The 14,878-nt window shown below is 51.8% G+C and overlaps 1 protein-coding gene across 6 annotated transcripts in view; it reads right to left on the reverse strand.

Moving 5' to 3' along the window:
• Positions 1–12,216, reverse strand: part of SAMD11 (sterile alpha motif domain containing 11) — a 123,861-nt gene extending 111,645 nt beyond the window's left edge. For 2 of the 6 annotated variants that reach the window (XR_012650329.1, XM_075027295.1), the window contains exons 1-2: positions 10,691–11,502; positions 8,906–8,997 (exon numbers count right to left, since the gene is read on the reverse strand). Coding sequence is in view for 5 of the 6 variants with exons in the window: in XM_075027295.1 (XP_074883396.1) it covers positions 8,906–8,997; positions 10,691–11,486 (888 nt within the window). In the remaining variant the exon portion in view is untranslated. Of the gene's footprint in view, positions 1–5,291; positions 5,325–8,905; positions 8,998–9,505; positions 9,749–10,690; positions 11,503–11,872; positions 11,947–12,198 lie in introns of those variants that run through there. The other 4 variants (XM_075027292.1, XM_075027293.1, XM_075027296.1 and 1 more) reach the window with 4 other exon arrangements.
• Between the last annotated feature and the right edge of the window lie 2,662 nt (positions 12,217–14,878).

Here is a 14,878-nt window from a genome sequence, read left to right on the forward strand (position 1 = left end):
TAACTGAAGCTGTTTAAAATCCCAGAGCTGCTTTTTAAATTACCTGAAGCAATCATACCTCCCAGCACTAAACTGGAAATCAACTACAAGCAAACACACTACTTTGTTGCAGTGTCTTCATTATTCAGAAGATATATCTTCTAGACCAAAAGGCTTCTATTACCAAAAGGTCTCAAGTTTTCCTGCTTCTTAATTCTCTGGAAACCATTCAAAAAAGTTCTACCTTCCTAATCGATTAGCACAATGCAAGAAATAATGAGTACTGCCCATCATCTTACATCTTAAGACAGAAGATGCTGTTACTTTCAGAATGTTGATTAAACCTTACTACGAAGTCTTTTTTTTTTTCCATTTTACAATGTGATAAAACAAAAGGCCACATCAAGGCACAGGGTTTTTTAATATGAGTGAGCATCAGTGCAGAACTCGCCCACAGGCAACTGCCTTCAATTTGCACTGAGGCACAACAAGGCCTCTTGCTCCACGGCACTGTCCCTCCATCACTTTCAAAGAGCTGAGCTCTGGATGTGTGCTGCTAAACACAGCAACTTTAGCCGAATACACAGGACATCTCTACCAGCAAAAGCTGCTGCAGCAGCACACATGCAGATGAAGAACACCTTCCTCTGGCAAGCGCCCCACTGAAAAAAGTAAGGCTGTTTGTATGAGCCCCTAATCTAATGTCACAGTACGGCAGCCATGGGGACGACCGCCTCCGCTGACGTCTGTACGCATTCCACCAAGGTGAGACTCCCTCCAACGACCTGGCTTGTTGGCAAACGCTGGCGCAAGTTTCCTTCTAGCTGAAGATATGAAAGATTTAAAAAGCCTACTTTGCATACCGATTGAAGCTATCTTGACGTCTTAAAATGAGGGATTTGATGTGCAGGATTTTTTTTGTACAGGTAATCAAAGAAGAGGGCAAATTTGGGCTTGACGGTATTCCCAGATTCTGTGGCTTTGTATGCATGTGCAAAATAAAGTTAAATCAGTAAAAGCTAAAAGTCCCACATTGACTAGAGGTAAAATAAATGAGCGAGAACCTTTCTTTCCATGCTTGGGAATTCCCTCCATCCATCCCTCCTTGTCCTCAGACATGTCACATGAAAATCCTGTATCAGATTATATTTATGACCCAGGGGAATGTGTAATTTCCTCTCTGTTCTCCCTGGTTTTGTTAAAATAACAGAGCCAAAAATAAAAAAAAAAGGAAATGCATAGCTCCAACAGTGGAGGTGGTACATACAGGAGATTTACCTTCACACAAGAGCAGTATGAGAGTAAAGCAGAGGTGCTAAAGATGTTCTCGTTTTATTTACGAAACTGCACATGATCCCTGCAACAGTAAATAACTCTTCAGGAGATGTCTTTCATTGCCCTCAATTGGAAAACACAACCTGGGGACACAGAGCCCTATAATGAGTTTTTCACTGACATCTACCAGAAGTGAGGAACGTGGGCATCTCTAAACAGAAAAAAAACCTGAAATGGTGAGAATGGTGATTCTTCAGCTGTTGAGTAAGAGAAGATGATGCATTTCAATATAAGAAGGAAGAAGGGAGAGAAGAGGACATAGATGCCAAACAAGAATCTGCTGTGCAGCAAGACGTTTTCTAGATAAAGGAAATAGACTGTGCATAAGAGAAACAGAGTAAGACAATGCAGAAGGAAAAAAAACAAAAACAAAAACAAAAAAAACAAACCCAAACAAAAGACCACAAAAAACAAACAAACAAAGATAGAAAAAGGAAAAAAAAATATAGACAAAACAAAGTGATTTTGCAAGCATAAAATTGTGACTGAGCGTTTCTTCATTAAAAACAGAGCAGATCTCTTTTCCAAAGTCTAGAGCCAGCAGGAAACTGCTTCTCTGTTCTCCCTGTCCCATAACTAAACCAGAACAAGCGATCTGAAGAGTGCATCATCTCTGCAAACTTGAACTAGTTGATAGTTTTAAACCTCAGAAAAAGAAAAATGACAAAGTTTATGAGAGAGTTAATTCTGATCCTTTAGTCACCTCTGCCATTTAGATCCCATGTTCACTAAAGGCATTTGCCACCAGGCTCCAAATTAGCACTGATCCCTTTGAATAAGGCCAGCAAGTTTGGACATAGACCACTGCAAATTAAAACCAGGTGTCCGTGCCCTGAAGCAGTAGAGACAGCCTTAAGCAGTTTAATGACATCTCTAAATAATTTTGACAGCAAAATTACTTATCCTATGTCACCTTTACGCTGCCCTTGACACACCGCTAACAAGATGATGTTGCTTTCCCTGCTTCTATATATTTATTTATCTATCTTTCTTCCCATGCTTAACTTTCTTTTCCTCAGACCAGTAGATTTTCTAGACCTGATGGAGTACAGTACCATTCACCAGGCAAGCAGCGCTAGCTGCAAAGCCCATCCTGCATCTGCTGACTTAGCATGTAAAACTTACTCCCACCGGGGCTGAGGGCTCGGAAACTGCCTCTTCCCACAACCGAGCCCACCAGAGAACACAACGCCACAGTGCCAGAAACGACACTGTCTTGGCTCTTCCAGGGAATCGACACCACGCAGAAGTCTGTGGGACAAGGAAAGCCCCTCTGCAGCCTTTATGGAATCCCAGCAGGAGGAAATACGCCCACTCCAAGCAGAACCCCTCATACGTGCCAACCTCGGCATAAATATTCTTTCACCCTCTTTCAGGGAGGGTTAGCTTGGCCCGTTATTCACAAACACCTCACAAACACTAAACTGAACTCACAGATGGATCTTCCTCTGTCCTTCCATCATGCAAGACCTTTTGCATTCAGTTTCTCAACACTGCTCGCTGGAACAGCAGAGATCTTCACTACAGCTCTTGCACTACAGCAAACCTCCCCCATTTGGAACTCCTTAAAACCCACTGTGAGATAAAATTATTTTCCTAAGCCGTAGCTGCTTATACATCTCTGCTGTTCACTCACAAGACTGCAATCCAATTAATATTTTCCTTTCCAGAGGGTATGTAATAATCCACAAAATTAAATCCTTCGGTATTGTGCTGGCACTCTTAGTGCCATTGATCTGGATTTGTTCTGCCTCTGCGTAAAATAATAGTAATTTTATTGGTGTAACACCCATCTTCCAAATCTCTGACAGTGGACATCACCAGGCAATTGCAGTGTGCCCTGTTCATGAGCTGAGTTTGAGGACCATTAGGACTAACTTCCAATGCAAAATACATTCGGGAGCACCTCTCACACCCACACTGATTCCCATTTCAAGCTGACAGTTTTCCCCTCTGAAGTGCTGTATGATCCAACAGCCTTTGATTTTAGGGACCCTTCTGTTGAGAGGAGACAGACATGTTCCCACTTCCCTCAGATTAGAAACCCTTGCAAGCTGACGCTGTGGACTCAAGCTCTGCACCTCTCCCCAGTACTGGATGGGATGCCCGAGTCTCTTGCCCCATTTAAGAGCACAACGTACCTTATCTTCAGTTTCTCTATAAAGGTGGTGTCTGACAGATTTTGAATAAACTTTTGCTAAGCGTTGAACTTTAACTCACAAGTTTGCAGTGCAACACACACACTCTAAAAATCACCTGAGTGAAGTCCACTAAAAAATAAAACTGAGCAAAAAACCCACAAAGAAACAAAAAAAACCCAACCAACTCAGAAAACTCCAACAAATGCTAACCTAAACTAAAATGTGCTGGATTAAAAGCAACAATCCAAATCAGCATGAAACCACAAATAAAAATCAACAGACTGTGCCAAAGACCTTGGGGGGATAGAAAGGTTTATAAGTCTGCTTTACAGAGGGGCTTTTTCCACATTCATAAGGCAGTCCCCAGAGACACGAAGGCAAAGTTATGAAAACAGTCCCCTTCACATAAACCCCAAGATTCTCCAGCTCCAATCCTTAAGTCCACAGCAGCTCAGAAAGGAACCTAAATCTAATCTATTCAGTTAGAAGTAAAATTTCAGACTTAATCCTGCCTCTACAGGCAGCCAACTCAATTTTCCAGCAGGCAAAGTCCTCTTCTCATAGGAAAGTGCTCTTAGAAGACTCATGTCCCATGTGGGAGACTCCCCGTTTTGGGCCAGCCTCTGAATTTGGATCCCACAACACAGGGATCTACTCAGTAGCCCAGGGACCTCCCTTTCTCCCACCCCGTGCAGCTCTGATTCCTGGCTTTCCAGGCAAACTTCAGAGCAGCCCGGTGGCCATGAGGGCATCACTGGGGAAGGGCAATGAATGCAGCTGCAGCCAGAACCCACACAAAGCCACAATTTGGGGGAGATGCAGAGCTGCCTTCCACCCCTGCACCTCTGAAACAGGGAGACAGGAGAATGCTCAGAAATCTTAGAGCTAAATAACAGAGACTCTGCTGATTACTGGCATTCTCTTTTCTAAGTAAGCAGATAGTTACTTTTTCCGTCCTTGACAAGGTCTTGGACTAATGCCTTAACCTCAGGGGCATCAAAAGAAAACAACAGCGATGACGATGAAAAGCAAAAAGAAGCAAATAAAAAGAATCACATATAAATCAAATCAGGAGCAAAACACAGCCCCGGTAAGCAAATGAATTACTGTTGTCATTGACCAAGTTATGCACAATTACCACGTGTCTTGGCGTGCGACGAAGGAGATGGGGTAAAAACCAAAAAATTCTAACATGCTTTTTTTTGTTGTTTTGTTTGAATACGGCCATATCATGATAGCTTTTTGAAAGCTCGCCTTTCCTTCTTTACCTGTGACCCAAACGCCATACTCTAACATGGGCTACCATTCAAACAGACACCTGGTCCAAGAAAAGATGAGGAGCAGCCAATGTCCAGTCCTAACGCACTTTCAGAGGCAGCATGACTAGTATAAAAACACAGTACGGGTCACGCTCTGTCTGATAAGGGAAACAATCAAAGCTAACCTATCGTAAGAAATGCCCTTCCTCCGTTATACTGGATATGTGATGCTGGACTTTGCAAATCAAAGATACTTTGGTTTAGCAATAAAGATTTTAGTGCTGTTCTCAAGACCATTAGCTTTCCCCCTCCCGCTGGCTAAGAAGACCACTGCTGGTGAGCACACTTTCAAGACCAGCCCCGGCTGCGGGTTTGAAAGTGGAGATGGAGAGAGCGCGTGAGTGGTATTTGGAGCACAGAGGGAAGTTCGACAGGGACAGAGGGAACCCTGTAGTGAATGGGTTTCACCAGAATAGACCGGAATCCGTCCGGGGCTCCAAACGAGATGAACCGTGTCTGCCCAGAACTGACAAGTACGAACATGGGGGAAGACCCCTGTTCACATCTGACAACTTACTTGCTGACCGCCTGGCATCCTGTGCCTCCAAAAAATGGAAGGGACTGAGACCTGTGGCATTTCTCCCCTCCAGCTGTGAAAAACCTGGGGTGCAAAGGCTAGTACAAAGACAATGGGACAGGAAAATCGGAGGCAGCGTCACTCTGCAGAAGGGCATGGGGTGGGGTGAGCACCCAGTGCCCCATTCCCCCCCTCCGCAGAGCTGGGGAGCCCAGCAGCCAGCACCCCACCATGCAGGCACCCCTTCCCCGCCAAAACCTGTCCCATACTAACTGCCCCCCCGCCCTGCGAAGGACGACTCTGCCCTTCCACCCCCCCAAAGCGGCACAGAAGATGCCCTCCCCAGCCCCAGAGGGAGCCTCCTGCACCCCCCCCACCCCCGCCATTCCCGGGGGTCCTCCCTTCATCTCCCTCCCTCCCCAGCTCGGCACGACCCTGCACCCCAGAGGGGGCCCTCCGGCATCCCCCCTGCCTTCCCCCCCCGGCCGGCAGCGGCTCCCCGCTCCGCTCCCCGGCGGCCCCGCCGCTGATTGATGGATGCCGGCGCGGGGGCGGCCGCGGCCGCTGCCCGGGGGAGGAGGCGCCAGGGCGGCCGGCGCGACGCGGCTGCTTCCCCCCCCCTCCTCCTCCTCCTCCTCCTCCTCCTCCTCCGCCTCGCAGGAAACCGGCGGTCGGTTGGCGGAGCTGGCCCCGGCGCCGGCCGCTGTCTGCAGCTGCAGCAAACGAGCTGCGACGGGGCGGCGGGGGGCGGCGGAGCCGGGCTCGGCGGGAGCCGGGCGCCGCTTTCCCCGACCGCCGCGGGGGCGCCCCCGGCACCGCCGGCACCGCGGCCGGGGCGGGGGAGGCGAGGCGCCAGCCCCGGGGTGGAGGGGGGGGGGGGCCGGGGGCCGCTGCCCGGCTGTTTCGGTGCTCGCCGAGGTGGGACGGGGGGGGGGGAAAGGGGCTGGGGATTGGGGCCGTCCCGCCCGCCGGGTTCGGTTTTATTGCGGGGAGCCGGAGCAGCTGGTAACGAGTCAGGCACGGGGAGGGGGTTGCGGGGGGGGGGGGTCGTGCGAGGCTCCGCTCTGGTTCCTCAGACGTGTTTTCCAACCCGGCTCTGTGGCACGATGCAATTTCCTTTCCAGATCAACCCCTCCTCTCCCCAGCCCCCGAAGAGACCCAGACTGGGCCTCAGAACAGTCGCTGCTGTTGATTAAAGCCCCCTGACATTACCAGGCTGACTGGACGAGGCTGGCAGGGCTCGATAAATTGGATGTAACCTTTCCCGAAGGAAGAGCCGGGCCGGGTCCTTGGAGCGCTTCCTTCTCGGCCTGCAGTTAGCAGATGGGGGGAGATGCAGATGCCTGCAAGCAGCTGGCTTGCCCCGTTACAAAGGCAATGCTTGAGTTTTTCTGGCCTGTGCCCGCTGTCCAAGGACTGATTTCGGATCAGTAGAACCAGCTGCTGACAGGATCAGCTCCCCGTCTCCGTACCCCCCCATGTGATAACGCGGTAGCACAAGGACCCAGGCATTGCAAGCCTCTGCTTACCTACACTATAAAATATAAAGCAGTCTACATTGGAGGAGAAACAGCCCTCTGATCTCAGTGGCGCTTAAACAGGTGACCACTAAATGGGGAAAGATAAACTGTGCCCGATTTTTAATCCTCTTTCTTGTGTAGCTGTTTTTTCAATGTGTAGTGCATGCAGCTATGACAAGGCACTACCGAAAGATTTCAGGTTCAAAATGTGGAGTTGTCGTTTGGTCAGGTCTATGTTGTAATTACAGCACAGAAAATGCAGCAAGCACCGAGAAACAGAGTTCTGATGAAAGCTCTCATTGGGGTTTGTCCTTGCTGTGCAAATTCTGACATCAAAACCCCCGCTAACGAATTTATACAGCTGGGGAAGCGGTAGGAGGCAAGTCCAGATGGATTTATTTCTCCTTTCCCAAAACTGTATCAACCTCTCTTTTCCTCTGTCTGAACTTCTCAAATTCAGTCCTATTTTAAAAGACGCTTGTTTCACGCAAAGCTGCCTTCCCATCTGTAAACGCATAGTATCCCCGTGCAAGTATTAAAAACGTTGCTGCTAGGAAAGCGCAATTGTCATTTTGGCTACCACCTAATGCAACTTGGTACCTAGAAAGCGACCAGTAGACAGCGTCATCTGGCCAAACGCTTCTCAACACCACCAGCAACCGTGGCATATCCCTTTGGTCTGCAGATCACTGCTTGTTGGCCTCTGATCCACACGACTGCTGGCTAAAGCATGGGCAAAAATCAAAACTGGAGAAAGCTTATTACCCTGCGTTACTGAGTTTGCCCCGTAAACTCAGAGGAACTACAAGAGTCCGTCAGAAAAGCCAGGTTTCAGTCTATCTGGTTTGCTGGGTTTAAAATACCACGGCAATGCTGCAATATAACTGTTAACTTGTAAGCTCGACGGGCAGTTATTGCTTTGCTATGGACCGCTGCTACACAAAACAGACGCAAGAGACTCGCATCGCAGAGATGGTATCTTCACATTCATTTATGTAACTGTTGATTATTGCTCTAAGCCCCTTCCCGTGTGAATGTGTATATTTGTATACATAAGCACGCATGCACATACATACTAAGCAGAAATAATTTAAATTCACCATTCTGCCTGTCGTGCAGAATCATAAAGATACTGCACGTGAAAAGAGATTGTCCATTTGATCTCAAAGAAACAATAAAAGAAAAAATGGTTGATTTCAGTGGATTAAAGGAGATAAATTTCCAGCTGCATCTGTTTCCGCAGTGCTACTGACAATGTTTTAAGTCATGGTGTTTTTCTGAGACCAAGATCTGCTTTAGTTCCACAAACCAACAGCTTTGCCGTCCCGTTTAGATGTTATGGTATTTTATGGTTCTTTTTACACATGATGAACTGTTTTTCATGCCTTAGTTTACTATGATTTCAGTATTTATTTCAGATTCAGATTTATTTATAGCACCAACATCTTTTTCATGAAAATGTTGATGTTGTATAGAGATTTTGAAAGTCTCGGGATAAAGGCAGACAGCAGAAAGCACAAGGAACTTCAAAGTTGGGAAGGAAAGACCTATAAAAGCTGTAACTGTGACCTATGATGTGAATGTTGTAGAAGTTGTAAGCATTTAAGATGAGCTTGTTCCTCCTTCAGTTTATCTAACAAAAATTCACTAATGGTTTGTAAACTGTGGCCGTTCTGACTCTAACACGTGGGTGCGATTATAATTCCCCTTTGCTTTATTTAGCCCTTTTGCACCTCTGCACAATACACAAAAATGAAGCGATGAGACTAGGGAAGAGGCTGCCGAATGGTTTGCGTATAGACAGCTCCCCCTGAAAACCATACAATCACGCTGTGTGTTGCATCCTTTCGGTCAAACACTGCTCTTCCCATCTGCTCTGTTTGCAAACTCCTCTTCTGCTAGCCTTTAACTAGACTGCAGGTACACTCGCAGTGCAAGCAGTGCTCTGGCAAAGACTCAATGACTGACAGTTCCTAGCCCTCAGAGATCACGGTTTCATGATCACGGAAGCAAAGGGATTTTTTTTTTAAGGGAAGGAGGCGGAGGAGAGGGGAGATGTCTTAACTAAAGCACATAGTTTAACAATAATCTTACCACTGGAGACGAAATTCGACACCCAGGGCAATCACAGATTGGAGGATGTACCTGTAAGATTCCTTTGGACATAAGAGTCTTCAAACTTTTCCCTGGATGCAGAGGAGAAGAAAAAGAAGAAGAAGAAAAAGGATCAGCACCTTTATAAAAGGAAAGTATTGGGGGGTGGGGGGGAAGAGAAGCACGCGTCTCCTTCCATACAAACACCCCTCCCCTTGCCTGCTTGCCTGCCTACCAGCACCCACCCCCCCCCACCCCCGCCTGCCCCTTCATCGAACTTTCTCCCCTGCAGATAACCGTGGAAAAGAACGCCGGCGCAACCCTCCTTAGCCCCTGCCTAACCTCGGTACCAACGCTCCGGCAGCCTGGAGAGAGCCGAGGCCAGGAGGCGCAGCCGGAGCCCGGGCGCAGCGGCCGGCCCGCGCAACCTGCGCCTACCCGCGCGGGGCTCCGCGCTGCCCACGCCGGGCTCCGCGCTGCCCACGCCGCCCGGCGCCGCCAGCCCCACGCCGGGGGACGGCCCGTGCGAGCGGGGCAGCCCGCTCGGCGCCTTCCCCCCCCTGCTCCTCCGTCCGTTTCACCTCGGTCCTCCTGACTCACCCCAGAGGAATTGAGATTTCCCGAAGGCAGCCGGGAGCCCGGTAATAAAAGAAACAGAAGAGATGAGTGGAGTAACGACAATTAGCGCGGCCCCCGAAGTTAGTCCCCTTTTCTCTGGCGATCAATAAACAAGGCGAGGTGTCAGTCACCTCCTAATAGCTCCTCAGACCCCTGGGCTGACACCTCCAGCTCTCGCCTAATTACGTGGCGCATCGGCTCTGGTCTCCCGCGGGAACCCCCCCCCCGCTCCCCTCCCCGCTCTCCCCCCGGCCCCCGCTCCTCCGGCCCGCAGGGCCAAGCCGGGGGGCCCCGCTCTCCACCTGCCGCCTGCACCAAGCAGCTCCGCCGCGCCAGCCCCGGTGCCGGGACTGCGGCGCTGGCTCGGGCTGCACCGCAGGCGGGAGGGGAGGGGAGGGAGGCAGGGCAGGCTCCCGTCAGCAGCCGCCAGCGCCGCGGAGGTCCCGCGCCACCCAGCTGCGAGGGGAACACCCCCCCCCCCTTCCTCCTCCTCCTCCTCCTCCTCCTCCCCGTCCGCCCCGCCCGCCACCCCGCCGGTGCCTGTCCTCACCCGGCGCGACGGGGCTGCGCGCTGCCGCTCCCCGCGGCGCCGAGGCTCTGCCCGCCGCCGCCGCCGCCGTCGCCGCCGCCGCCGGCAGGCACGGGCGGCTCCGCGCCCCGCCGCCACCGCGGAGAAAGAAGAGCCGCTGGGCGCGGAGTGGCGTGGGCGCTAAGCCCGCACCCCGCAATTTGCCCGCTGTTCAAAGCTCTGCCCGCGCGAAATGAAACTTCTCTCCAGAAGAGAGGAGCCCCCCCCACACCCCGCCGCCGCCGCCTCACCTCCCACCCCTTATATTCCCCCCCCCCCCGCCAAGCAACTGTTCCTAAATCGCTCGGAAAACTTCGCCGCTCTCCGGAGAGCCCCGTACCGGGGCGCTCGGTGAGGGGAGCCGGTAGAGAGGGACCGGGGGTGCGTGGGGGAGAAGGGGGGGGGGGGGCACGGCCACAGGAGATCAGGTCCTGAGCTCTCCCCCGTGCGAACGCTAATAGGCGGTAAGCCTCCCCCCCCCCCCCCCCCCGCCCCGGGATCCTGCTCCCAAAGCATGGGGGGCGAGAGGGAGGATGCTAAGGCAGAACAGAGCAGCGTGGGGACCCCGGCACAAGCCGAGTGGCGAGCAGCGCCTTTACCTTTGTGCCTGATGCTGCGCTTCCAGTCCTTGGCCGTCTCCCTGCCGCTGACAAACTGGAACTCGTTGGGGGTGAGCCACTCTCCCCGGTACCGGATAGAGGGTCCTTTGCTCCCCTGGCACAACTTATTGATGTAGAGCAGCGCCTTGTTCTCCCCGCACTCCACCTCGATGCAAGGCTCTCCGTTGTCAAAGAAGGGCTGGAAATCCGGGATGGAGGAAAACCTCTCCAGCATCAGGTCCTCGGGGAGGTGGTGGGGGTGGTGGGGGTGGTGGGGGTGGGGGTGGTGGGTCTCGTGGAAGCCCAGGTACGCGCGGTGGGCAAAGATCTGGTCGTAAGCCGGCGGGTGCGGGGTTACCACCGGAATGGCAGCGGCGGCCAGAGGGGCGAGATAGTCAGGTAAGGTTTCCATGGGCTGGTTAAAAGCTGCCAGGGCCATCTCTTCCCTGTCAAGTCGCTCCTTCTTGATAGCAGGCATGGTGCTGCTGCGCTCCCCGTGCGCCCTCGTCTCTCCAAAGCACAGTGGCTCTAACGTCTCCGGTTCAACTTGCCCCCGCTCTGGCTGGAGTTTGGATGAAATGCGCCAGCAGCAGCAGCAGCAGCAACACAAGCACCTTTGGCGCTCGGGTGCCGGAGGTGGCTGGTATCCCCCGGAGCAGCCCGCTAACAAATCTCCTGGGCTGGCTCCCCAGCAGAGCTGTCTGGGATCCCTCTCCCACGGAGAGGCTAATGTACCGTAGACCCGGGAGCTGCTGTGTGGCTCGCAGATCTGCCCCTCCGGACTAATACCTGACATCTCGGAGAGGTCTCTGCTGCCGTAGACATTATTTTGGTTTTAAAAAAAAAAAAAAAAAAAAAAAAAAAAGCAAAGCTTATTGATTCCCCTAGATCGACCCACCTTTTCACCAGGCTGGAGGGTTCCCCGCCGCCCACCCAGCCCCCTTTCACCCTCCTCCCCCCTTCCTTCCTTTAACCTGACACCTGGTTTATTTATTTATATGCAATAATTAAAATTAAACGCTGCGCCCCCGCCGCCACTCCGCCATCCCCTCCCCTCCGCCGCCGGCGCCCGCCGGGCGCAGGGAGGACGAAGCCCCCGGCCGGTGCCGGCTCTGCCTGCTCTGCCCGCGGGGCTCCCAGCCACCCGGGCGGAGAAGTTTCCCGGGGGCCGCCCACCTTCACCTGCAAAGTGCAGACTCGCCCCGCTCCCACCGGAGGCTTTATGATCACTGCGAGTTGGTATTTAATTTCCACTCCTGCACGAAATTTTAAAAAACAGGGTATTACATTACATATAGCTATGTGTGTATATATATATACACACACACACGCACAGAGACACACAGACATACACATTTATATCCCCGCGAGCTCCTGCCACCGCAGGGCTTGCGCTCCCTACACCACTGCCCCCAGACCCTAAATCCCTCGCTGTGTTGGGCTACTGGGCCGGGCTCCCCCCCACCCCCCCCCCGAGCCGGGCCAGACATATATTGATCTGTGCTCACAAGTCACAGTATAGTTCAGAGACTCTGACCAAACAAGATTTCCCTCCGCCGCCGCCGCTTCTCCAACTTGGCCCATTTAAACGGCAGCAGAGGCGCTTGCAAGCGCCGCGCCGGCGGCGGCGGGCAGAGGGGGTTGAGCGACGGACGGCGGGGCCAGCGCCGCGGCCGCGCCAGGAGCCGCCAGCCCGGCGGGGCGGTCCGGGGGCTCCCCGCCAGCCCCGGGGGCACCCCGCCAGCCCCGGGGCTCTCCGCCAGCCCCGGGGGCACCCCGCCAGCCCCGGGGGCACGGGCACCCTGCCGGGCGGGTGCAGGTCCCTCCGGATTCCCGTGGGCACTGCCATGCGGGAATAGCCGCCGCTTGCTCTCCTTGGCAGACTCTTGTTGTGACCAGCTACACCTTGAGAAGGCAGGCTAGAGCCTTCTCTTTTCCCGTCTAGTGATGTAGAGAGACTTGAGAGACACGGTATAAATTTGGTTTCCATTACGAGCTGTGGCAGGCATGGCACGAGGTCCACGTGAAACCGCCCCGAGAGGACAACACGGCCCAAAATTAAGTTGCGGGGTGGTTACAGAGATTTGTCACATCAACAAGATGGAGTTCCCTACCTTTGGATGCTAAGTAGGATCGACTGTGCAGGAAGAATCCTACCTAGAAGGGAAATAAAAATGAATTATCCCCTTAAACACAGGACAAGAAATATGCCCCGCAAGTCTTACAAGGTGGCAGGACAGCAAGAGATCTGTATGAATTCTGTCTTAGAATTCCCAGAACAACAACAAAAAGTTCTTAGCTTTGTGCCAAGGTGTGCCTCTGATTACTTGCCTTCTTAGAGGGGGAGGTGGCGGCAAGTTGGACTTGCCTTCCAGACAGTGAGAAACAATTTGCTGTTGTGATAACCAGCCATTGGCAGAGTTAGCAGGATAGTTTCTGAGCAGTAATAGCCCCTGCCACTTCAGCACCATCTCTCAGATGATCTCAGAGCATTCACAGACAAGGAGAAAGAACACCACCTCCTAGCACCTTCTTGAGGAAGCTTTTAGCTTCATTTTAGTGGTGAAGAAACTAAAGTGTAAAGAGGCTGAGATCAAGAACATGACCGCTGCACTCACGCTGGGGTTATGCAGCTACTCGGTCCCACTAGGAGTGAAGACAGGCTAATAGAGGTGACGAGTTCACCTTTGTGGACCAAGTGATTTGCCTGAGATCGTACAGGTTTTATTTTCCACCTCCCTTCCCTCTCAGCTGGTAGGTACCCCCCTCTACAAAAAGTCCACTAATGGACCACTTGTGCGACAAGCTATTGCTTCATACCAGTAAAGGCAAAGGAAACCGGGTCTATGGGGCTCAGCAAATCTGGGAATGGAATCTAAGCCCCAAACCTCAGTTTCCTCTTGACACTACTGGACCGTGATCCTTGTTTCTTGCCTGTTTATTCTCAAGAAACGCAAGCTCTGGGAGCTATCTCTGCTTTTTGCTTTAATGAAGGAGGCAGATATACATACCCATCAAACCCTCTCATTTAGGCTTTCAGGCTTAGGCTCTTATTCTTAATGCTTCTGATTGCTCAAGATGACAGGGGAAAAATCACTTTCTATTATCACCTAATGAACCAAGGAAAATGCTTGGAAGAGGCTCTGGGAGGCACAGGCATTCTCTGTGAAAGCGTATAAGAGGATTCTGGATGGAGGTCAGGTGAGAAGGCCATCCAGTGAGAAGAACTGCTTGCTCTTACGCTCCCAGGAAACCTTCATGCCTGGCATGCCTAGAACTGCACTGAGCTCTCTGCAAAGGCTTGAGGACTATTTCAGACTTCCTTTAACTCCATCTTCTTTGTAACTTGGCTTCATGGGACTGATTGCTTTTCCCTTTTTCCAGGGGAGCAGGTATTTTTTTCTCAGAGCCGCCTTTCTTTTTTACAGCCATAAGGGTTACTATTCTTCTTTGACCTCCGTTCCTCATGGCAACTTCACCTCCAAGTGTACAGAGAGCTTGGCCACAGCCTTCTCCAAAGCCAAGTCTCCATGCTTCCTCCAGGAGGGGTCACAGGAGAGCAGAACAAGAATGGCCTTCGTCCTCCAGGAACAAATCCTGTGGGACTTCATTCTAGACTTCACAGATACCTGGTTTTGATGCACACTCAAATCTCCTAACAGCACCTCGCATTACCATCCAGTCTGCCCCTATTAAACAGCTGTAATGAAACCTTTCCTAACCCAGAGAACTTTTATTTACCTCTTATTTTAAAGGAAAAGGTGACTTGTCATGGGGTTTTCCCACTGCAGGTCAGCTCAGTTGCTTTTTACCTCTAAAGAAACTGGGCTCAAATCTGGACCTAGTCATAAGTGAAGTGAATATGCTGAGTCTTCATTCTAGAAGGGCAGCATCTACTTGGCTGTGTTTCATTCCTGGAAAAAACAGGCACTCGATGCCAGTCATGACATAGGTGCGCTGGCCAAGCTGTGTAGAGGGCCAGCACTGGAACGAGTAAGGCCGCATGATGGTGGCTCAAATATGAGGTGCGTGGCTTGGACCGGGCAGGGTTTCTCACACACATGTAAGGTGTTCTGGCAGAATTCAGTGAAGTTTGGGGGGACTCAAGAGGCACAGATTCGGGCTGATCCTCTCAGTCTCTTACAAGCACTGAAAGTTACTAACAAGTCCTCTCTACCCCTCCCCGCT

This window comes from Buteo buteo, chromosome 5 (assembly GCF_964188355.1).
Source record: "Buteo buteo chromosome 5, bButBut1.hap1.1, whole genome shotgun sequence".
NCBI classification, from domain to species: Eukaryota; Metazoa; Chordata; class Aves; order Accipitriformes; family Accipitridae; genus Buteo; species Buteo buteo.